This window comes from Manis pentadactyla, chromosome 15 (genome assembly GCF_030020395.1).
Source record: "Manis pentadactyla isolate mManPen7 chromosome 15, mManPen7.hap1, whole genome shotgun sequence".
Taxonomy (NCBI): Eukaryota; Metazoa; Chordata; class Mammalia; order Pholidota; family Manidae; genus Manis; species Manis pentadactyla.
In genome coordinates this window covers 54,425,619-54,450,601 of record NC_080033.1, presented here as the reverse complement: position 1 = coordinate 54,450,601, position 24,983 = coordinate 54,425,619, and the positions used below count along the sequence as shown (strand labels likewise).

General features: G+C 45.0%; 2 protein-coding genes across 4 annotated transcripts in view; one reads left to right on the top strand and one right to left on the bottom strand.

Moving 5' to 3' along the window:
- Window positions 1–3,974: 3,974 nt before the first annotated feature.
- CMTM3 (CKLF like MARVEL transmembrane domain containing 3) lies at window positions 3,975–12,492 on the bottom strand. 3 transcript variants are annotated; one of them, XM_036897717.2, is made up of 5 exons: window positions 12,204–12,474; window positions 9,106–9,261; window positions 8,023–8,118; window positions 7,505–7,625; window positions 3,975–5,117 (listed from the first exon to the last, which is right to left on the bottom strand). In XM_036897717.2, the coding sequence occupies exons 1-5, from the start codon at window positions 12,354–12,356 to the stop codon at window positions 5,089–5,091; spliced, it is 555 nt and encodes a 184-aa protein (XP_036753612.1). In that variant the 5' UTR covers window positions 12,357–12,474; the 3' UTR covers window positions 3,975–5,088. The 3 variants fall into 3 exon arrangements, 2 of the variants coding, with proteins under 2 accessions (XP_036753612.1, XP_036753613.2); XR_008994165.1 differs by lacking the exon at window positions 3,975–5,117 and adding an exon at window positions 8,410–8,602 and having other exon boundaries at window positions 12,204–12,492; XM_036897718.2 differs by lacking the exon at window positions 7,505–7,625 and having other exon boundaries at window positions 12,204–12,489.
- A 108-nt stretch (window positions 12,493–12,600) lies between these two features.
- The window catches only part of TK2 (thymidine kinase 2), an 81,828-nt gene continuing 69,445 nt past the window's right edge, over window positions 12,601–24,983 (top strand). The window contains exon 1 of the mRNA XM_036897713.2: window positions 12,601–13,712. The gene's annotated coding sequence lies outside the window, so the exon portion shown is untranslated. The remainder of the gene's footprint in view (window positions 13,713–24,983) is intronic.

The window sequence follows — 24,983 nt, the reverse complement described above, 5'->3', positions numbered from 1 at the left end:
CCGTATCTTATTTACAGGAAACACGACGACATTAAATTGGTGGCAAAAGACAAAAACATTTTCTAGGCTGAGGGCTGCTGCTCATTGATTCTCTTGAGCAAAGAGTTGCCTCCTGCTCCAGGGACTGCCATTAGTTTGTGAGGTCTTCAGACACCTTTTTAATTCCTGGTGAAGTTTTCAGAACCCAGGAGTTCTCTCTCTTACCAGCACCCACTCCCAGGGTCAGCAAGGTGGGAGGCTGGTGAGGTGGGAGCAGGGGCAGGTCAGGGAGGTGAGAGGAGGAGGGAAGAGGAGGCCCGTGACCCCCAGACTCCTTGGCCATGAGACTGCTGGTGACACTGGATGTGGTTACCAACCCCAGCGGTCTTGAAACAGTGTCCTTGGTTAACTGTCTTATTATCCTGTTGTCTTTGGAAAAGTGAGGGCTTTGTTCTGGAATCAACTTGAGAGCCAAGAGCTGAATGTTGGGACTGGTGTGCCTCGCTGCTCCAGGGAGGCACTTGGTGTTGACCTCTGGAGCTTGCAGGTCTGGACCGGTGAATCAGATTCTGGTTTGGGTGCCACGTTAGTGAGAACACTGCCTTGGGCTTTGTAAACTTCCCTGGCTCTTTATAAAATTGTGTGTTTCTTCTCTGCTCAGCAGACATTGTTGAGATCATAAGGTATTGTCTAAGAAAGTAATTTGAAATATTTGGTCTTTTATGTTACTTTTCTTTAGAAACTGTGTCTAAAAGAATGTGCCATCAATATCTTTTAGATCTAGAATTCCCTCCTGAAAGTGAATGTTCTGTTTGAGTTTTCATACCAGTAAAGGGCATTTATACAGTCTTAGGCTTGAAACAGAGGAGTGGGTCATGATATATTTTCCCTTCTTTGGTCTAGATTATGTTTTTAATACATTTAGATATAATTTCTCAGCCTTGAGGATTTCTTTTTCCTTTCTAGTTTTTCTCATTCCAGAAACATAACAGTAAAGCAAAAAGCTACCCACAAGCCCACTGAACTTGAATCAATGGCAATTTGCCTAGAATAAAGCTTAGATTATGGATCCTTGAATAGTATATCTTTTTCATAAGGCTAGTTTGTTACACTTTTTTATGCCAAGACTTGCTATCTAGACACGTGGAGTGGTGTATTTCCTTTGGGATGCATTATACACAAAGGCGTGAGAGCCTTCATTAAGGGGTTAATAGCCAGCACTCTAGTGAGCTATGAGAAACTCCCATGGTTCTAATTTAGAGTAGGGACTTGCCTCAAATTACCAGAATCAGAGTTTCTTTTCATAATTGTGCCTAAGAGGAGAGAAGGTGTGACACAATTGATTCTGATAATGGTTTGTACAGATTGAGTAATAGTCTGAACCTATGAAATCTGAGCCCTTTTTGTGGGCCGAATGAGGAAGTGAGGAAATGAGGACCTGTGGTGCCCATGCCAGGCAAGGCCAGGTCTGAGAGCTGGCTGCTTCCTGTTTTTTTCCAGAATTGATTTTGCAAGTTTCAAGACTGTATTCCACTCTCTACAGAAGTGAGGAAGGCAAGTATTCAGGGATGGACAGGAGAACTCGCTGGTCCAAGGGTTGGGGAAGGCGAGGGTAGAATGCCTGGACAACCCCCCAGTCTGGCCCAGCTCTGCAGAGAGGCCACCTGCTTCCAACCTTCACTCCATCACCCATTTAAAAATGAGTTTTCAAATCCTCATGATGAAACTGATGTATGTGGATAAAACCAGTGCTTTTCATAACTTAATTTTGATGTGGTTCCCTCTAAGAGAATGTTAGGGATTGAAACTATTTGTATATGTTGAAATTTGTAGGGGTTCAGGAACCCATGGCAAAAACACAACTATTTATTACAGGTACGACTCTTTTTTTCCCCCAAAAGTAGGTAATTGTCTTTGTATATTTTAAGACAAATAATAATCACTTCACCTTTGGTGCCTTCCGTGTGTCAGTCACATAAACACTCTGTCAATCATGGAATTGAAGAAAAGATGTACATTTAGTTAAACCAGATAACACTATTTTTGTAGCATGATTTTAGATTGTGTCCTTGTAATATTGCTTTCAGTGATGCTAGTTTTGAGGTTTGGCCATTTTCCCTTTAAACTTTGTTACGTATTAAAAAATAAGAAAAAGAAAAAACCCTTGTTCTTCTGTCTGCTCTGCTGCTGCTTTCTCCCCAGCATCTTGTTTTCTGCTTAAACAATCTGAGAGTAAGAGTATATTTCTGTGAAATAATGATTAATCAGTATAATTGCATTTGGCATTTTTAACCACTTTTGCAGTTTGGAGAGCCACTGCTCACCTCAGATAGTAAGAGGAAAGTGGTTCCATATAAAAAGAACAGAGCATAACTTCTTCAGTGCTATGACTTCCTGGCCTTCTTTGGTTCTAAAACAGTGCAGAGCCCCACTGTTGCAGAACAGTGACCCAGAGGGTGTTCTCTGGCTGGGGGCTCTTCCAGGACCAGCCCAGGCCACCCCCCAGCTCTGCTGCCTGGCTTCCCTGCCTGCAGGAGACAGTCTTCCAGGAGGCCCCTGGCTGGTCTCTGGTTCACCTCCCACCTGACCTCAGATTGGTTAGTGGATGCCCTGGGTGGGTTCTGTGACCCTTTCTGGTTTTCGGCATGAACAAATTTGATCCCCTGCTGTGAGGAGCTTGATGAGTCAAGACACAGCACTCTAGCCGCTCCCTGTGCTTTTCTACCCCTGTAGGACATGAGTTATGTCTACTCAAGAGTGATCTTGAGTAAACTAGCTGAGCCATTGCAAAATGAAGGAATGGATTTATTAACATATAAAACTGTAGCACCTTTTTTTGTCCTTTTGAAGGGTCAGAATATGTAATTATTTTCTTAAAAGGAAGTCAGATGGCTAACAACTCCAGTATGATTTCTCATTGGTATTTGGCCCAGTGGGACTTTTGAGGGCAATGTTAATAACTATTACATTCTGCTGCTTAAACGTGTTACCTTAAACAGTTTAGTCAAAGCCATGGGGCATTCCGAGGTGATGCCCATTGGGCAAAAACTTTATGCTGTTAGATGGTCACAATTCCCATCCTGGCTTCTCGAACCAACACAGATGTCTTTGGGTGGGCGCTGCCTGGCTCCGACTGGCTTTCAGCTCTGACTCCATCCCTTTGGAGTGGTTTTGGGGCCCCAAAGCCTTTGCTTTTGTTGGTTTGTCCCTGAAAGTAGACAAAGCCTTGCATTACCCATGATTTTTCCCTTTCTTTTGTTGAAGGACCAATTTTTCATGGTACTTGTCTGGATTGTTTTCATAGTGTTCAAATATGTATTTTTGTATGTAGAGGGAAATAATTTTCTCAACATTAATCACTAATAAATATTATATTAAACTGTCAAGGAATTCTTGTCTAATAAATGGATGTGTAAAGATGGCGTCATCTCTGTGTGTGCTCCAGCTTATCTCCCACCCCTTCAAATGCTGTGAACCCAGTTGCTAAAACAGTCCAGGTTGAGGCCTCTGTAGTATAGGTATGTGGGCGGCGGGGCTGGCTTCCCTCGGGCTAGTAAGGTGGAACAGAAATTCCCACCATATGCCCCCTCGTGGCCTCCACACTTTCAACTTCTATGCTTATTTTCAGGACATGCTGTATGTGAAAGTTGGGCAGAGGCCTCATCCTTCCCACCGACCTGGGCCAAGTGCTGACCTAGGATCCTCCCAGGGATGCTATTCTAAGTGAGCAGGCCCTGGGCCTCCTCAAAGAGGCTGTGGTGATCCAGGCAAGTTACCAAACCTTTTATCAGCTTCCTGGACTGTGAAACAGGATTGCGTAAGGAGTCAGGAAGGGCACACATGCCAGACACTGGCAGGCTGCCGGGCAGGGAGCAAGGGCAGGTGTGTGGTTCCTGCCACGTGGGGCTGTCAGGATTCCCATATGCATGATGCACATGACCCTGGAAAGCATAGCTCCAGGTGGGGTACGGCCTTTCAGACACATACTCCAAACAGGTAGTCAGTCTGGTTTAATCCACTGGTTTTTTCAGGGTAGGAGATTCACATGCAAGGGAAAAGTAAAGGTTACAAATGCCCAGAACGTTGGCTCATTCATGAGGCCTCAAGGGACACAAGATAAGCCATTTTAGAGGCTGGATTTGTGTAAAAAAAAAAAATTATACAAAGTTACAAAATCCTAGTGAAGATTACACAGCATAGGTCCTTGGGTGAACAGAAGGCACATCTTGCCTCTCGTGAGGTGGTCAGACCTACTGTGGTGTCGAGAAGCACATTGGCCTGAGCTCCTGAGAACCTCACCTACTGGTGGCCCCCAGGGGAAAGAAGGTTTGGCTGGGCCTGCCCAGCTCCCCCAGACACTGTCGGTTAATTCATCGTTTGGTACCCTTGATCTTTTGGACCTGGTAAGCTAGTCTGCGAGCTTTTGTTTGAAACTGTCTTGGACCCAGAATAGTCATGTCTCCCGAAGATGTGGTCTCCAAGGGTGTGAGGTGTCAGTTATGGGCACCAAGCCCCCCACTCCTAGATGATTGGCAAAGGTCAGTTTTCTTTCTGCTTCACAAATGGAGAGGGTACTGGTGCTCCTGGAACAAAATGATCTCAGAAGCATCATTCTTGACAAAGTACTTGGCATGAGCAGGGGTGCTAGATGCAGACAAAAAGCACCGGACCTGGTGGGCTGCCCCTGCAGTGGTTTCTGTCTTACTTATCCCCTTGTCCTCCTGCCTTGCAGTGTGAAATGCTTCCTGTGATAGGGTAACGAGGCTCTTATCTGCTTTGTTCCCTTGTGCTTATTTTTGGCAGAGAGGTTATAAAGAGTTTTAGGTTTGTGGGACAGAAAGGAGAAGTAGCAGGATATTCATGGTGCCCTCACATGCAGAGTGGTTAGAGCTCAGCCCGCGGGGGGTGGCGGGGGGCATCCTGTATGCTGGGCTCAGAAATGTCACTCTGGGGCTCTGAGGAGACCAGCTCCATCAGCAATCCTGCTGCTTGGAAGTCACAGCCGCTCTTCCCACACACACAGTCCCTGGGCCATGTTCCAGCCAGCCTGGTCAGAAGGTACAGGAGTGAAGGCCCCTGTGGCTCGGGTTGCCAGGGCAGGCCAGGCCTTCAGTCTGAGTCTGAGTCAGAATTCTCTTCTGAAAGAAAAGCAAAGAGGATGGTTGGCAGTTTCTAGGCAAGCGGTGCCTGGGAGCTGTTTCTGGGAGGCACAGCATGGCTGTTGGCCGGAGCTGACTGCTGCTGCTGGTGTCTGCTTGGTGTGAAGGCCTGGGACCCTCTGTAGGCAGCTGCTGTCATGTCCAGAGTGTGACCAAATGGAGGTGAGGAGCCCAACTGCCTCTCCCTTGGGGTTCTAGGCCTTCCTGTCTCCCTGGGCCATTCTCACATGGGGCTGTCAGGGTTGTACAATTGGCACCCCAAATTCATCCTGCAATTCAGCAGGACAAGGTGGGAACAGCTGTATATTTGTCCAGTAAACTAGACTGGAAAATCAGGAAGCCTCTCTTTAGCCATTTTATAGTTTCAATCCCCCACTGCCCAAATCGTTACTTTATATTGTGGTCAGAAACAATTTTACAACATTAAGGGCCTGTCTATGAGATGTCACTCAAGGGTTCCTAAAAGTGGCAAAAATTATTGTGTAGAGCCTTCTGGAATCCCCCCACCCCAGAAAGGAAAAGCACTCAAGTCATTAGCCCTCCTGCCCAAGTCCCAGTGCCAACTGCTACTTTCAGGGAGGGAATATCCCCTCCTGGCTGATGCCTATCCCTTTGAATCCTCCTTGGTCCTCATACTGTTGCAGGCTCATAGGTGAGCTTAGAGAACCTCCGTTAACCTGGGTATTAGCTGCAGATGGGATGGGATGAGATGAGCATCATCCATTTTTAGCACTGGGACAGTCTGCTGGTTCATTAACCTAAACCGCTGGGTCCTATTTGGGAGCAGCAGGTGCTCAGTGGGGAGCCGAGTTCCAAGGCAGGGCCTGCAGGCATGGTTGTCTACCTCTCCAGCCTTGTTACTGCTGATCCTCAGCTTAATGTTGGTCATCTGTTCCAGAGAAGCATCTCACCTGGATGAGAGCACTTGCTGTATACTGTTGTCCACCCTCCACCTGCCCCTTTTCTTCCGCCTGCCTCCTCCTCCTACCCATCAAAACCCACCTCTGAGGTCACCATCACAGCTTCCTGGCTGGCTCATAGGGTGGGCCTCCCTCAGGTCTTTTATCCTGACATCTGTTAGGTTCAGTTTTGCTGTTAGGGTTGACATCTACTCTGGCTCCTCCTGCCCCACTACGTGCTCTATGTGTACAGCACCACTCTATTTCTGGGTCTAACTCCTGTCTGGGCTGAACTCCCTGAGGGCTGGTAGTCTGGCCCCGTCCATCTGCAACACCCCTAGGATGCAGCACATAGCAGCCCCAGCAGGTGTTTGGGTCAACATGCTGGTACAAGGGCCCAGGAGGCATCGGGGAACAGCAGGCTGGGGTGTTTGGTGCTGAGCCAAATAGATAACTAAATCACTCAGTTGCAAGGAGCTGACATCTTTCTCTCTATTTAAAACTTAGCTGGGGATGTGGAGGGGGGAGGTCAGTAAATGGCCTGTAGGCCACAGAGCCATGGAGATGGGTACTCCATCCCAGGTCAGCACCTGGCTCCCTGGCATTTCTGTTGGAACCTCCACCTGCTTTGCAGCTCCTGCCCGTTGGAGCAGGGGCTGCCTCTGGTGGCCTCCCTGGGCAGAAGGCCCCCTGGGCTGTGGCTGAGGAAGGCCTGAGGGAGATTACAAGCTCCAAACCAGCTGTGGTGCCTCCTGATGCACCTTTGCAGGGCCCCCACCACATGCCCAGTCCTGTGTGGAACACAAGCACCCATGGAGGTCACATGTGGCTATGGCTGTGGTGTTAGGGATGGAAAACCAGCCATCCAACTTGCAGTGTGTGTTTTTGTATTTTAATTAGGCAGTCACCACAGCCATTCTGAGCTGAAGGATGGCTTGAGGGGCCAAAATGTCTGTTGCACTTCCCTTAGATATAAAAAGCAATATGAGCCTGAACTTGTTTGGGTTTGCCTGGGTGCTGTGGATAGGGACGAGAGCTTGCTTTCTTGGCTTTTAAGCCATGGACAGGTGAGACTGGGTGGGAGGCCCAGATTCGGGGAGGGGGGCCACTCTGCAGCCCGTGGACAGCGCCCAGGGAGTTGATGGGGAGTGACTGGCTGCCCTGGGGGCTCATCAGGGAAGGTCTCACTAAGGAAGTGTGGGACACACCTTCAGCTTGCCCTTTGTGGGAAGGCTGAGGCCATGGGGGGTGCCCTGTGGTCCCTAAGGGGACCAGGACCAGCTTTATGACCAATGCTGCGTGAAGGGATATGAGAACCAGGCTGCGAAAATACTTCCTGCCCACGGGAGAGACAAAATGCTTCTCCCTCCAGCCTCAAACTAGCCAAGTGTCCCCAAGGAAGAGCAGCCACAATCCTGGGGTGAGAAGTTCGGTTTCCAGGTGAAAACCCACAAGGTGCCCACCCACCTTCTGCCTTGTCAGCTGTGGTCTCGTCTGCAGAGTCCCCTTGTTTGAGGAATTTGGCCACGTTGTTAAAGATCAGGTAGAAGTCAATTGCAAACACGATGGTGGCTAAGAAGCCAAACACCTGTGGGATGCAGGGGACAGGGTGGATGGGGTACATAAGCAGGAGCTAGAAGGCCCTGGTCCAGGAGCCTGGGAATGGGGAGGGCTGTCTGAGAAGCTGCTGCCTGGCCTCATAGGCCATTTTTGTTTGCTTGGGTAAGCAGCTGGGATTGGCAAGAACAGACCCCTCCCATTAATGACAAGTAGGAAAACAAGCTGTTTTGGCAACTGGCCTTTCAACATTTGGGGAAGAGAAAATCTCCAGTTAAGAGGACTTTGGGATCTCAGATCCATGCGAAAGCCTAGGAGGCCTACACAGGGTGAGAATGTACCCCAGCTGCTAAGTGGGTGTCCTGAGGAGCATTTGGGGCTTCAGGAGAGGTGGGGTGAACTTGGGGTACCACTGGATGGGCACTTACCCCAGCTGCTTTGGAAGGCCCATCTAAGTATTTGGCGACAGCTGTGATAGAGATGGCAAAGTAGATGAGGGCTGCTGTGACACAGCGTAGGAAGTCCTGGGGAGAGAGGTCACACTGCCGTGAGCATAGAAGAGGCCAATGGGAGCTGAAGCAAAGAAGAGGGGCTCCAGAGGTCACCACGGCAGGCACTGGGCTGGAATCCCACTGTTCCCAGAGAAAGATGGGCCTGGCAGCCTGGACATACTCCCAGTCCCCCGTGGGACTCCCATCCTGTCCTGGCCCCACCTGCACTCCCTGGTCCTTCCAGCCCCACTCCTGCCCCTGCCCAGTGGACAAGATATGCACCAGGCTGCAGCTCACCCAGTGGCACTTGCTCTGTATACTTACGCAGATTTCCCCATTCGGTGGGGAGGAGGAAGTTGGAAACCTTGTCACTTGCTCCCTTCTGGCTCTCCAATGGGGAGATCTGCCCCTGGGCCTTGCTTTGCCACATACTTTTGGCAGATCCACTTATGTATCGTGGTTTCTCCTTACCTGTCTCTAAATTGGGGACACAGGTGCAGCCCCATCAGAAAGAATTCTAGATATGAAGAGACGAGGGTTCAAGTGCAGCCTTTGCTGTTCCTTCTCTTTGACCCATTTCATACAGCAAAGCCTGAGGCGGTGCTCTGGGTCCTCCCAGGTGATAAAACAAGTTGCCAGAAGACTGAGGTCCGGGCAGGCTCTGCAAGTCCTCAGTTAACCTGCCCTACCCATGTGGAAATGGACTGAATTCCTGCAACTGAGGCTCATTCCTGCCGGCGCAGTTGGGAGCACCAGCGCCACCTGGTGGCCAGGGGTGAGGATGCAGCTTGGGGGTCCCTGCCTCACAGAAGGACACTGGAGGGCTGGGAGGTCCAGCAACCTGCTCTAGGTCACACGACTGCTGAGCACTGGGGCCTGGATCATCTGAAGCCAGGTCTACCTGCCTGGTTCCAAACAACTGCAAACAGCCCCTCATGGGTGTTGAAGAAAGGGTGAGGGCTGAGTGCATGACTCAGGTGATGGCCAGCCAATTCCTTGCTCCTGGGACCCAGCCCTCACCATCATGGGCCAGCATAAGCCCTGCCACTTGTCATTCAGCTGCATGGCATCAGCAAAGAGGAAGTAGAGGGCCAGCAGGAACTCCAGCAGAGGCGCCGTGAGGAAGGCAGATGCTGAAGACGCCACATAGCAGACAAAAGTGATGAACGAGAGACCCTGGAGGTGAGGGAGGGAGAAGTCAGAGCCTCTGAGCCAGGTCTTGCAGGAATAGAGGAAGCTCCAGTAGGGGAGGCAACCTGTCCACAGTCCCCCAGCTCCTGTCATGAGCTCCAGGCCCAAACCACTACCAGCAGTGGTAGCACTTTTGTGCTAGGATCCAGTCAGGGGGCTCCAGTCTCCCACATGTCCAGTCCCCCAGGAGGCCACCTCCTGCAGCTGCTCACCACCCCCATCCCAACCCCAACAAGCTCTATGGCAGAATATACCCAACTCAGATGATGCCCAACTGGGGCAAATCAAACCTAAGCAGTGTCAAAGGTAGTCCAATAAGCAGGAACCAGTTTTAAAAAATTACACCCAACACCTAAGATTGGTGCTTTTCACCGAATGAAGTTTCACCTGAAAAACAATACACAAACCTTGAACTTTAGTTAATGCTATGCATGCTCAAGTGTTCAGAGTGATATGTACTGACTTATGCAATTTGCATAAAAAAATGGATTGATGGCTAAGTTATGTGATAAAGCAAAATACAGCAATGTGTTAACTGTGCAGTCTGGGTGGTGGGTATATGGGTGGCAACAGTATTAACTCTTTTGGCTTTTCCACATATTTGCAAATTTTCTTAAGAAAAGAACATCCAGGAGAGGGACTGTTGACACTGATTCTTCCTTGCTGTGTCATTCACCCTGAGGACCTGTAAGAACTGAAATGTTCTCCGTGGCTCTGCTCACGCACTATGGCTGGGAATGGATGCCAAGGTACCCAGTTAGTTCCAGGGGCTGTTCACTATGCCCATGTCTGCTGAGGCTTGTGGGACCCCCTTGCATCCTCACAACCACCACCCATGCACCAGGTGCTGCTCACAGCCCACTTCTCAGATGAGAAGCCTGGGGTTTAGAGAGGTGAAGTGATTTTTTCAGTATCATACAGCTAATAAAAGGGCACCAGCATTTGAACCCAGGGTTGGTTGAGTTGGACATCTTAAGCAACCCTGTCTGGTGCGTGCTGGCTTTTATCTGTCCTGGTTTGTCACTATGGCTGAGTTTGAGCGTGTCCACAGCTGAGTAGCTCAAAGGTACACCCAGATGCCCCACAGGAAGCACTGCGGCTGCTTCAGGCAAATGAGCTGCAGAGATCCCAGGGAATCCCCAGGGTACCCACATCTGCCTTGAACATGACCAGTAAGGTAGCTGAGCCCAACACAAACAGACGTGAAACTAGGACAGAGAGAGGGGCTGAGTGGCTGCAGGACTTCCCTGGAAGACAAGACCACAGGACCCTGACCCAGCCTTGACCACAGCTCCTGTTGTATTTCCTCTAAGGGCTGATCTAGTGTCCCTCCCCTTCTGTTCCCCTATCCCCAAAGCCCGATTCTGGGGATCCTCCTCTTGATTCCTGTTCCTCATTCCCTGATTCCTGGGGCCACTTCCTCCCTCTTCCTGTCCATGTCAGCCTTTCCACTTGCTTGGGTCTGGGGGCAACCGGAGGTGACCAGAGGGAGGCAGGAGGGGCCTAGAGTGGCTGCCCTTGTGTCTTCAGTGCCCACCCTTCACCCTTCCTTCCTCCTCCTAGAACTGAATTCCTCACACCCAGCTACACTCCTCCCTTATGCTCTGGCCAGCAGCCCTCCACCCGTGAGGTAGTTCTGAGTGGGTGGGGTTAGGGCCCCCTCAGTAAACAATGGATTCAAGGCTTCTGGCAAAAGTGGCTCCTATCAGTCTCCAGGGTGGAACTCGGGTGGCCAACCAGGTGATTCCTGGAGTGTGGGCTGTGTGTCCTGCGCCCGGGCGCCTCACTTGGGAGTCAGGCAGGTGCTGGGCTAGTGACCTCTGGGCTGACCCCACGGGCAGAAAAGGTGTTAGGACTGCCTCCTGTCATCTGCCCTGGGCAGTACAAAGGAGGTCTGGGACATAATTCTCCTTCCTGATTCCAGCCCCAAGTCCTTGCTGTCACCCTCTTCTGCCCCACCTATCAAATCCCCTAGGTGCTCGATCCTCAGCTTTTTTGTCTGCTAAGTGGGCATTATGACAGCGACGTCAAGCTGCTGGGGATCTCAGTAACGAGTGCTCTTCCCTCCTCCCGCTTCCCCTCCACCCAGCCTCGTCGGCCCTTCCCTTCACGGAGACCATGCACCAACCCCCACGCCCAAAGGCAGGCAGTGCGGGAGTTTTCAGAGTGTCGGGGAAGACAAAGGGCGCAGGGCCGGGGTGGGGGTTGCAGGAAAGAGGAAGGAGCTCGGCGGGGCGGGGCGGCTGGAACCCCGCGAGGGAGGGAGGAGGGGGATGAAGTCACCCGCTGGGCTCCCGCCCCCAGCAGCCGGGGATAGCTGTTGCGGGAGCCGGGGGGAGGGGGTGGCGTCTGCCTGCGCGCCCCCACAGTGCGACCCGGGCCTCCCGCACTCTGGCAGATCCCTTTACACTCTCCTCTGTCCCCCTTCCTCCCGGCGGGCCGGACTCCACTCGGCCTCCAAGCTGCAGCTCGAGGCCCGACCGGAGCTCCCTGCGCCCAGGAAAGCGAGTCGAGCCGGCCCGGGGTCGTGGAGGACCGAGCGGGCAGATTCCTGCCGGGGCCCAGCCGGGGGTGGCGGGAGGGCCAGAGCAGCGGAGCGCCCGCGAGGGAAGCCCGAACCGGGGCCCGCCCCGGGGCCCAGAAGGGGCGGAGGCGCCCGAGGTCACACAGCGCCCGGCTAGGCTTCCAGCTCCGCGCCCCGCCTCGCCTCCGACTGGCGCGCGGAGCCCGTCGAAACGCGGGGAAATCTGCCCGACTTCGCCCAACTGCGCGCAGCTCGGCGAGAGGTCGGCCGGGCGGGGCGCCGGGACGGGGCGTTCAGACGGCGGCCGCCGTCCCCGGGGCCCCACTCCGGCCCCACGGCCCGGCGGCGGGAGGGGGCCCGGCCGGGCCGGGGTCGGAGCCGGGGCCGCCCGCGCCGCACTCACCGACTCCGCCAGCAGGAGGCGGCCTTTGAGCGAGCAGAGGAAGGCGCGCGCCGGCAGGAGGGCGCGGAGCCCGGGGACGGCCGCGCCGGGCCGAGGGCGGCCGGCGGGCTCGGGGTCCGGGTCGGGGTCCGGGTCCGGGTCTGGGGGCCACATGCCGGCGGCGGCGGCAGGGGCCGAGGCTCGGCCTCGCTCCCTCTCACCCCGCGCCCGGGAGGGAAGCGGAAACCCAGACCGCACGGAAGGAGAAAAAGGCGAGACTGCCTGGGCGCGGGGCGCGGGGCGCATCCCCCGCCCCGCCCCGCCCCGCCCCGCCCCTCTCCGCCTCCCCGCCCTCTTGCCCCCTGCCCCCCTCTTCCCCTGCCTCCCGCCTCCCCTCTTCCGCCCTCCTTCCTCCTCCGCTCGGGGCCCTCGGACCCGGCCGCCCGGGCCACGCAGGCCTGAGGCCGCCTTAGACCCCCGCGCCCTCGCCCGTGGCCTGGCGGCTCGAGACCGTTTTACTGACGCCCCGGAACACCCAGGCGGAGCTGCTCCCCATAGCTTCTTTCCCGGGAGGGTTGTCTGCATCCGCTGTCTACCGTCTAGCTTCCTACCCATGTGCGGGGTCAAGATCCAGGAATCCTGGCGTCCAAACAGCAAGACCCCTCTGCTGTCCTCCTGGGCGTCGACGGCGCTGTGAGCTCCCCATCCGCTTCCCTCACTCTCCTGGCCACTCCGCCCGCCCATCCTTGGCCAGCCCAGCCTCCCGGGCTTCTTTGTTGGAGGTCCCAGACCTGCTTCTCCGATCCCCACGTCCCATTTATCCTGGGAGGACTCCCAGAGGTACACTTCAGAGCCCCAGCCCCTGCATAACACACACACATCTTCAGGGTGTCTGGAGTCCAGTGACCCAGCCCCAGCCCCATGACGTTCTCACTGAGCCTGGGCCCCTGGGAGGGGCATTGCTTTCCATCCTTCTACCCCAGGAGCCAGGGTCCCTGGGAGTTGTCCTGTTCTCCCCCAGCCTCATCAATCCATCACCAAGGCCAGCACATCTTAACCTGCTAAAGCTTTCTTTGATCTCTTCCACTTCTTGTCCACTTCTCATCACCACTGAGGCCACTAGATGCCACATCGCTCCTGTCTACTCCCTGAACTGTTGTGAGGGTGTCTTTAAGAGGCCTCTCTGCTTCCTCTCTTGGCAGCCAGAAGGATGCTTAACTCCTCAATCACAGTCATCTCTGTTCATCTCAACCCCAAACCCCTGGGAGCTTCCCATCTTGCTCAGGGTCTTGGTATAGAAAGAAAAACATAACCCCTTGCTACCCTTTCCTCCCTGTCTCTGTCACCCATAGATCTCACAGTTTCTTGAACAAACCATGGTGCTTCCTACCACTGGGCCTTTGTACATGATGACCCTCTACCTGGAACGCTCTTATTCACCTTGTTATCTGATGAACTCCTTTTTATTCTTCTGGGATCATACTGCAGTGTCACTTCCTCATAGAAGACGTCACTGACATCTCCAGCTAGGTAACTTATTTACTCATTTATTTTTTCGTTCAACAGCAGTGCTAGAAGCCCAGGATGCAGAGTAGCCTCAGCTTATTTTGGGGGAGGGGGTAAACACTAAAAGTGTCCAGAGAATCCTGAATGATTCCTGGTGATAGATGCCTGATTGGTTCAGAGAGCACCAGGCAGCCTGTGTAGAAGAAAGGACTGAGCTGAATGCCAAGGGACCAGACAGATTGTGGAGGACCAGGGCCTAATGTTTGGATTTTACTCCACATTCTCTGGGAGTGGCCAGGTGAAGGGTAGAACAGAGGACAACCTGGTTCTGGTCTGTGTTATTTAAAACATGGACAACCTGGTTCTGGTCTGTGTTATTTAAAACTAACTCAATAATAAGAAGAAAACAACCCAAATTTAAAAATAGGCCTAAGATTTGAGCAGACAATTTATCAAAGATATATTAATGTCCAATAAGCACATGAAAAGATGTTCAACATTACTGGACATCTAGGAATGTGAATTAAAGCCAAGTGAGATACTACTATATACCTACTAAAATGGCTTCATAAAAGGGGATGCTATTATTGAGATGTTGGTGAAGATATGGAGCAACTGGAACTCACATAAGGTGCTGATGGGGTGGAAATTGTTACCACTGCTTTGGAAGAGAGTTTGGCAGGTTCTTAAAAAGTGAAACAGAGGCCTTTCTTGTGACCCAGCTATTTTACTCATAGGTATTTACTCAAGAGAGATGGAAGCACATGTCTGTAGAAAGGCTTGTACGTGAATGTTTTCAGTAGCTCAAACTGGAAACCACCTGGTGGTTTATAACAGGTGAGGGGAAAAATTAATTGGGACATCCATACAATGGATTACTTCTCAGCAATAAAGAGGAGTAAATGATTGACAGACACAACAATATGGATGCATTTTGCAGATACTATGTTGAAGGAATGAAGTCATACTCAAAGGATACATACTGTGTGATTCCTTTTTTATAAGATTCTAGAACAGATGAGACAGCTATGGTGACAGAAAACAGATCAGTGATTACCAGGGGTGTGGACAGGAGGACCCTTTCTGGGGGACTGGAAGTGTTATTTTGACTAGGGTTGTGATTACCCAGGAAGATATAATCGTCAAATCACATCAAACCATACACTTACATTGGGTACATTTTATTTCATGAAATTTGTATCTCAGTTTACTGAAATGGTACTGAGAACAATGAAAATAAGGTGATTGACGAGAGTGGCTAAGAGGGCCCATGGAGAGGGCAGAAGTGAGGGGGTGCCCTTGCCAGGAGGTGCCTGGATACTCATGACCACTGTCTGTCCCACCCCAGGCTGTGAGCTCTCCCTGGGGCCTGTCATGTGTGCTGTGGAGTGAAGGAGGGTGGCTCTATTCCTTTTACATTCCTTGCGTAAAGAATATTTTGTTTCCCTCCATTTGTGTATTTGTTTTATTCTTTGGGTTATAATTAAATACTATTGTGCTTAATTTTGTTGGTTAAATTGTTCCATTTTTGGCCATTAGGCACTCTTTCAGGTGGGTTCCTGGTGTACCTAACATGCTCTATCATTTATTTTTTTTGTCTATTTCCTTATTTTCTGATGCTATAAGATGTTTCAGGTTCATTTTGTAGTCTCTCTATTCCAGCCCTAGAATCAGCAGTTCCTCCAAGAAGCTCTGGTTCTTTTTCTTGTAGAATGGCATTTAGAAACCAGTTTCTCTGGGCTGTTTTAATTTGCATTTCTCTAACTATGAGTGGATCAAACTTTAAAAAAAATATATGTGTAAGAGCCATTTGCATTTCCTTTTCTGAGAACTGACTTTTCATATCCTTTGTGTATTTTTCTATAAGTTGTTGGTTTTTAAAAATTGATACATAGGAATGCGTAAATTCAGGAAACTAGCCCTTTCCTGAAATATGAGTTAGGAATAGTTTTTCCTGGTTTGTCGTTTGTCTTTTACTTTGTGTTTTCGCCATACAGTTTTTTTCTTCTTGAACCTGTTTTCTCCTTTAATCTGTAAATGTGAACAACAAATAGTTTCCTAACGCCCACCATCCTTGTATTTATGGGTTGTGCCTCTCTTTGTTATGTGTTTTGCTCTTTTGATAAACCTCTGGATTCATTTTGCTGCCTTTTATTTGGGGTTTTTGCCTTCATTTTCATAAATAGAGTTGACATCTAGTTTATATTTCGGGGTTTTTTTGGTGTGTGTGTGTTATCCTTTAAATCTTTCTTGTTTCATTGTTTCATTGTTTTAAATGAAGTCATTTAAAGCTATAACTTGCTTCTGGTGACCACTTTGGACACATCCCAAAAATAGTGCTCCAGTTTTTATCTATTTCTAATTAGCTTGTAATTTCAGTTTTAATTCCCTCTTTACCCCAATAATAATTTAAAAGGATGTTTAAAAACTTTTTAATTGGTTAAATCTTTGGCTACACTTTTTGTAGTTAGTTTCTAATTTTATTATTTATTTTATTCAGAGAATAGATCTCTATGTTCTGCATTTTGGAAGCTGTTGGATTTCTTTTTGTCCTGATAGTCAACTTTTGTAATGTCTCCTGTTTGTTTAAAAAGACAATATTCCCTCTTAGTTGGGTACAAAGTTTGTCTATTATATATCTTATTAATTATGTAATTTAAGTGCTTTGTATACTTACCCTTTTTTTCCATGTATTGACTTATTAAAGTGGGTATATTAAAACTACTCATTAAGGCTTTAGATCATTTCTCTGTCCTTTAATTTCTAGTAGCTTTTTTAATTTTCCTGATGCTATGGCATTAGATGAACAATACCTAACATATATTTTGTGCAGTAGAGTGTAGCAATCAAGAGTATAAGCTCTGGTTTTAAACTCTGATTCTATTACTTTCTAAACTTTTATGTCCTCAGTATCCCCATCCACAAAATGGGAATAATAAGTCATATGATTTTTGTAAGGATTAAATGAGTCATATATATAAATATTTTAGAACAGTGCCTGGTGTATACGTTTTTATGAACTGTTATCTTAATAAAGCATTTATTTTTCCTAGTGAATCTATTAGCTTTGAATTATATTTCACTTAATAGTAATTTTGCTACCCCTACTTTCTTATTGTTAGCATTTATCTGGCATATCTTGTTTATGCTTTTCTTATATAAGTTTAATGCTATAAATATCTCTTAGTGCTACTTTAGTTTCATCTCACAAATTTTGATATGTTGTGTTTACATTTTTGTTCACTGCAAAATATTTTCTAATTTCTGTTTGAGACTTTATCTTTGACCCAGATTATTTGGCAATATATTGTTTAATCTCTAAACATTTGGAGATTTTTCCAATTATCTTACTATTATTAATTTCCAGTTTAATTCCATTATTGTCAAGGAACATAGTTTGTATACTTTCAATTTTTAAAAATTTCTTGAGGTTTGTTTTATTATTCAAGATAAGGTTCATCTTAGTAAATGCTCTTGTACACTTAAAAATAAAGTGTATTTGTTGAGTGAAGTGTTCTAGAAATGTCAATCAGATCCAGTTGATTGGTGGTGTTATCTAGCTGTTCCATATCCATGCTGATTTTCTGTATCTGTTCTATCAATTACTAAGAGAGAAAAGTTGACATCTTCAACAAGCATTTGTACATTTTCTTGTCAGTTCTATCAGTTTTGCTTTCTGTATTTTGCAGCTCTGTTGTTAGGAACATTTAGGATTGTTTTATCTTCATAGGGTGAATTGATCTCCCTTTGATCTCTGGTGATTTTCTTTGCTTTATACTTTGTATGATGTTAATATAACCATTCCAGGTTTCTTTTGATTGATGTTTGCATGGAATATCTTTTTCTATCCTTTTATTTTTAATCTACCTATAGCATTATATCTAAGGTAGGCTTCCTGCACATGGCATACAGTTGGCTCTTTTTCCTTTTATTAACCCACTTGACAATCTATATATTTTAATTGGTGTGTTTAGACCATTTACATTTAATGTAATTATTTGTATATTTGGATTTAGGTTTACTGTTTTTTATTTGTTTTGTTTGTCCCTTTTGTTTTTTTCTCATTTCTCCTTTCCTCCCTTTGGAATATTTTAATTTTTTTTAGTATTCCATTGTAACTGGATTATTGAGGTTTTTTTTACTGTGTTTGTACAGTTTTTTTTGTTGGTTTCCTATAAGAATTACTATATAGATGCTTAACTTTTCACAGTCTATTTAGGATTAATATTTTACTACTTCAAATGCAATGTAGAAGCCTAACCACCACATAGGTCTTTTTTATCCTCCCTTCTTTGTGATGTAGTTGTCATATATATTACATCTGCATACATTGGAAATCCCACCAGATAATGTTATGATTTTTGCTTTCAAACATCAAACATATTTAAAAACTTTAGAGGACTATTTACCAGATATTTACTCTTTCTTTTGTTTCCAGTTTTTATTGATGTATAATTTACATATATTATGGTATAAGCTTAAGGTGTAGAGCATAATAAGTTTACTTACATTTATTGTGAAATGATTACCACAATACATTAACATCCATCATCTTACATAGATATAAAATAAGGGGAAAAAACTTTAACTTGTGATGCAAACTTTAAGGATTTACTCTATTAGCCACTTTCAAAAGTGCCATACAGCAGTGTTGACTATAGCCATCACGTAGTACATTACATCTCCAGTACTTATGTATCTTATAATTGGAAGTTTGTACCTTTTGACCACCTTCATCCAATTCCCTCATCTCTTATGCCCCACCTCTGGCAATCACAAATCTGATCACTTTTTTATCAGCTTTTTCTTTCTACTTTCTTTTTTTTTAGATTCCACCTGTAAGTGACATCATATAGTATTTGTCTTTCTCTGCCTGACCTATTTCACTTAGCACAATGCTCAAGATCCATCCATGTTGGCCCAAATGGCAGGGTTTCCTTCTTTTCTATGACTAATTCCGTTCTGTATATATTCTACTTTTCTTTATTCATCTGTTGATGTACATGTAGGTTGTTTCCATGTCTTGGCTATTGTAAATAATGCTTCAGTGAATATGGGGGTGCAGGTATCTCTTCAACATAAGGTTTTTGTTTCCTTTGGATATATACCCAGAAGTGGAGTTACTAGTCATATGATAGTTCTGTCTTTAATTTTTTCTCATATGTATTATTTTTGTTGCTCATCCTTTATCCTTGAAGTTCTGTGTTTTCCTCTGGTATCATTTTGCGTCTGTCTAAAGAACTTCCTTTGGCAGTTCTTTCAAGTCAAATCTGCTGGCAGTGCATTCTTTTAGTTTTCCTCTTTTTGAGAATGTCTTTATTTTGCCTTCATTGACAAAGGTTATTTTCACAGGATATAGAGTTCTGGATTTGACAGTTTTCTTTCAACATTTGAAAATGGTGCCACTTCCTTCCTGGCTTTGCTGAGAAATCCTCAGTCATTCAAATTGTATAAGTAATGCATCATTTTTCTCTCGCTGCTTTCAATATTTTTCATTATCTTCATTTTTCAGAAATTTGATTATGGTGTATTTGGGCATGGATTTTTGGGGTTTATTCTGTTTGGAATTTACTGAGCTTCCTATTTTTGTAAACTTACAGGGTTTTGTTAATTTTGGGAAGTTGTCAGCCATCATTTCTTCAGAAATTTTTTGCACCACACTCTCCTTTCCTTCTGGGAATCCAGTAATACAAATATTAGACCTTTCTGTATTGTCTCTGAAGTCCTTGGGACTCTGTTAGTTTCTTCCAATCTTTTTACTCTCCTTTGTTGAAACTGGATAATTTCTATTGATCTGTCTTCAAGTTCACGAACTCTTTTCTCTGTTATTTCCATTCTGCTATTAAGCCAATCCAGTGAGTTTTTAATTTTGCTTATTTGTATTCAGTTCTGAAGTTTTCATTTGATTCTTTTTGTTAAATACCTCTTCTGTTTCTCTACTAAGACTTTCATCTTTCCATTTATTTCACTTATTCTTAGAGCATGGTTATGTAACATTTGCTTTCAATCCTTTGTCTACTCATCCTAACATTTGTGTCATTGTTGGGGTTACTGTCAGTTGTCTTTTTCCTCAATAAGATGTTGAGTTTTTCTAGTTCTTCATATGTCAAGTAATTGAATGTCAAGTAATGATTGTATCCTGGACATCTTGAACATTGTAGTATGAACTCTGGATTTATTTAGCTACTGCAGAGTTGTTTTGTTTTTTTAAGCAGGCAGTCAACCTGGTTAGATTCAGGTAACAATTTCCTACCCACCATTGGACTGTGGTTCCAATGTCAGTTAAGTGTTCAAAAGCTTTGCAGTGCTATTTTGGGATAAATTACACTTGGTTGTGGTGTATGATCCTTTTCACATGCTGCTGGATTTGGTTTACTGGTATTTTTTTGGCATTTTTGCATCTATAGTCATAACAGATAGTGGAAGCAAGTTTTCTTGTGATGTCTTTAGCTTCGGTATCAAGCTGGCCTCACAGAATGAGATCGGAAGTATTCTTTGTCTTCTGTTTTTTGGAAGAGTTTGAGAAAGATTGGTATTAATTCTTCTTTAAATGTTTTGTGGAATTCACAAGTGAAACTATCTGGTCTTGAACTTTTATTTGTTGGGAGGTTTTTGATTAATGATGATTTGATCTCTTTGCTTATTGTAGGTCTGTTCAGATTTTCAATTTCTTCTTGAGTCAGTTTAGGAAATTTGTGTGTTTCTAGGAATTTGTCAATTTTATCTAACTTATTGGCATACAGTTATTCATGGATTTATCTTGTAATCCTTTTTCTTTCAGTATCAATACCCTCACTTTCATTTCTGGATTTAGGTTTTTGTGCCTTCTTCCCCCCACCCCCACCTTTGTCATTAGCTAATGGTTTGTTGATTTTGCTGATATTTTCAAGAATGGTCTTGGTCTTGTTGATCTTATTATTTTTATATTCTCTATTTTACTTATCTCTGCTTAAATCTGTTGTTTCCTTCCTTCTCCTAGCTTTTTAAGTTGCTCTTCTGTCTCTAGTTCCTCAAGGTGTAAAGTTAGGTAATCAATCTGAGATCTTCCTTTTAATGCTTTTGCTGCATGCCATAAATTTTAGTATGTCTTAGTTTCATTCCTCTGTAAGCATTTTCTAAATTATCTTGTGATTTCTTTTTCGACCCATTTGTTGTTTATTTTCCACTTATTTGTCAGTTTTCCAGTTTTCCTTCTGTTACTCATATTTAGCTTCATTCCATTGTGATCAGAAAAGATACTTTGTATGATTTTGGTGTTTTTAATTTACTGAAACTTGTTTTGTGCTCTAACGTATAGTCTGTCCTAGACTGAGAAGAATGTTTATACTGCTATTGTTGGGTGTGGTGTTCTATATACATCTGTTAGGACCAGAGATGGTTTTTAGTGTTGTTCAAGTCCTTTATATCCTATTGCTTTTCTGTCTAGATGTCCTATCCATTATTGTTGCAGTGTTGTTCTGATCTGTCCTGTGTGTGCCTGTGTGGCCAGTCTGGAACTGGGTTATAACATACTCTGTAGTTTATTTCTCCAGGTCTTTGGTATGCTATGTAGGGTGAAATCCATGTGTCCACTGCTTGGAAGGGTTCCCAGGAGTTCATATACAGCTTGACACAATCTCATTCTTGAAATTTCTCCTTTCCATGTTCTCCCTGACCATGTTTCAAGTTCCTAAGAGTCCTCTGTCTCTAAAGGTGGGGCTTTAGTTTCTCCACTCTGTTTCACACTTCCTGCCACTGTTCCTGATACAGACAGAGAAAAACCAAGGAATTTCCCCCACACTCTCAGGACCACAGTTCTTCGGGCCAGAGAGAAAGCTTTCCCTATATTGGAATATCCGAGTTCCTGCTTCTTCAGCTGCTGCCATCATTGCCATTGATGCTGTGGTATTGTCTGGGGCCTGAGGTCATATAGAATGAGAAAAACAAACAAAAATTTCCAGGGATCATTCCATTCTTCCTAATCTACAAGGCTCCGTTTCTTGCTCATTGGACCATAGTGTTAGTCAGATCCCACTGCCATAACAAAATACCATAGACTAGGTGGCTTAAACTACAGAAATTTATTTTCTAACAGTTCTGGAGGCTAGAAGTCCAAGATAGAGGTACTAGCATATTTGGTTTCTGGTAAGTGATCTCTTATTAGCTTGTAGATGACCACTTTTCCACTGTGTCCTCACATGGCCTTTCCTCTGTGCATTCGTGGAGTGAGAGCATCAGTGAGCTCTCTGTTGTCTTTTCCTATAGGGACACTAAGCCTATAGGATGAATGCCTCACTCTTATGACCTCATTTAACCTTAATTTCATCCTGAGAAGCCTCATCTCCAGATACAGCCACACTGTGGTTTTGGATTTCAGCATATAAATTTGAGGGGAGGGAGCACAAACATTTAGTCCAATCAGCTTTCCTGGGAACTCTTTCTGTCCATACCTAGTACATAGTTCAGGTTTTGTATTGCCTGGGAGTCTAGGCTAGGAGATACCAGAAATGGAAATCACTGTTGGTTCAGTGGTATTTTAAATTCTGATCTCCTTCTCCAAACTGCCTGATGCTTTTACCTTTCAGAAACCCTAGAGAGCTGCTCTGCCCAAGGTTCTTTGTTGCATCCAGTGGGAGAAATGAGGTAGAATATGCCTGGCTCATGTTCCTTAGAATTTTTTAATAAAAATTTTAATAAAAATTATTTTATAAAATAATTTTATTTTCAGCCTCTTTGTGTTATTTTCTTCTAGGTGTATCTCTTATAAAGTTAGATTTTTAAGGCTTTAATCCAATAGTCTCTGTCTTTTAATAGAAAAATGGAATCAGTCACATTTATTGTGATTACTTTTATGTTTAACTTTGATTTTTACATGTTTTTTTTCTGCCAGACCTCTTTTCCATTAGATTAATTAGATTATTCCATTTTACCTATTTAATTTTCTCTAGTGATTTAAAAGTTGTGTTTCCTTTTTCTGTGCTTTCTGTGATTACATTTACACATATAGAATTAATTCATATGTATATCTCCTACCCAACAGGTTAAACACCTTAGTGCATTGTCATATCCCTTCTCTCTGACTACCCTTGTTTTCTAGATTTAAGTTTTATAGAGTTATTTGCTCACCACTGTTTCTTGAACTCTAAAATTACCTTTTCCTTAGCAGGAAAAGAAAAAATAAATTGGTCTTCATCAACATGAAAAACTTGTACATCAAGGACACTATCAAGAAAGTGAACAAACTATAGAATGGGAAAAATATTTTCAAATTATATATCAGATAAGAAACATAAAACATGGAAGAACTCTTAAACAACTCAACAAGAAGACAAAAACAATTTAAAAAATTGGCAGAGACTTAAATAGTCATTTCTCCTTAGAAGATATACAGTAGGCCAACAAGCCTAAGAAAAGGAACTCAACATCACTAGCCATTAGGGAAATGCAAATTGAAACTATAATGAGATGCCATTTCATAACTGCTAGGATGGCTTTAATTAAAGAAAAAAGGAAAATAATAATTGCAGCAATTGTTGGAAAGGATGTGGAGAAATTAGAGCCTTTGGACATTGCTTTTGGAATGTAAAATGATACAGCTGCAGTGTAAAACAGTTTGGCAGTTCCTCAGAAAACTAAACATATAATTAACATCTGACCCATCAGTTCCTGTCCTGGGTATATACCAAAAAGAACTGACCAGGTTTCAAACAAAAACTTTTACATGAAACTTCATGGCAGCATTTTTCACAATAACTAAAAGTTGGAAACAACCCAAATGTCCAATAACAGATGAATGGGTAAATAAGAATATGGAATAGCCCTGCAATGGAATATGATGCAGCCAAAAAAAGGGAATTAAGTGATGAAATGATTTGGGAGTAAAAGTGATGTGGTGCTCATTCTGCATTTATTAAATGCCACTGAATTGTTCACTTTAAAATGGTTAACTTTGTTACGTGAATTTCACCTAAAAATTTATTTTAAATATCCTTTTAAAAAAAAGGCAGTGAAATACTGACACATGGATGGAACTTGAAAACATGCCAAGTTAAAGAAGCCAGACACAAAAGGCCATGTTTTGTATGACTCCATTTATATGAAAAACTCAGTAGTCAAATCCATAGAGACTGAAACTAGGGAGAGGAAGGAATAGAGATGATTACTTAACTGGTATAGGGCTTTCTTTGGGAGCCATGAAAATTTTCTGGAACTAGATAGTATGATGGGTTGCATAACATTGTGAATTCACTAGATGTCACTAATGGTAAATTTTGTGTATTTTGCCTTTTTTTTTTTTTTTTTTACAGTTTGTGTGCGTAAAGCTGAAGTATAATTCTTTCATTTTCGTCTGCTTTTTTATAGCCAAATAAAGGATTTGACTAAAGAGATATAGAATTAAATTCTTTTGCTGTTGCATTATGTTTTGATTTTTTTTAAACAAGTATTTGTCAGTGGTGATCTTGGAGTCACTACCTGTAAGAAGTTGTCTTTTATTGGTCTTCCCACGAAATTGCTAGTTCCCTTGGAACTTTGAAGCTACTGCTTTGTTTTCTGCTATCAGGGAGGTCTTTGATGTTGGGTTTTGTCTCTTGTCAATACGTATTTGTGCTGTTTCTCTCTGAAAGCTTTTAGGGTTTTCTTTTTATCTTTAGAGTTCCTGTGTTTCACTAAGAAGTGTGGATGTGAGGATCCTTTCCCAGTAAACCTCAGCACGTGGCCCTTTCAGAGGATGGAGGGAAATGTTTCCCTCTTATTGCTTTGGTTGCTTTCCTTTTGTCTGTTCTCACCTCCTGGGATTTCTTTGAGATGGTTGTTGGATTTCTTGATTTATCCTCCCTCTCTTAATTTCTTCTAAAAAAGTCTCCTTGCCTTTTTGCTTCACTTTCTGAAAGATTTCCTGGACTTTATTTTCCAGATCACTAATTGTCCATTCTATTATTTAACCCTTCTGTTAAATTTGAAAATCTTTCATATTTTCAAATTCATAGCCTGTCCCTCCCCTCCCCCAGTGCCACGCACTGGAGAACTGTTGTAAGCCTTTTACTATGGCCCTTTTAACAGTTTCTTTTAGTTTTAAGGACGCAGTGTCCATCTGTATTCTGAATGCACTTGTTAGGATTTTTCAGAATCTGCATTTTGACTGGATCTGTAGGTTATACGCCCTAGTCACAGGTCATTCCCTTCTCCTCACAGATACTCACCTGATGTAGTTTTGCCCCAGGAGGGGGCCATCTTCCTGCAGTCTGTGGTGACCATGTCCTTGTCCTGGGGTCCCATTCTCAGCATGACGGTGGCTGCCGTAAGTCCTGCCACACT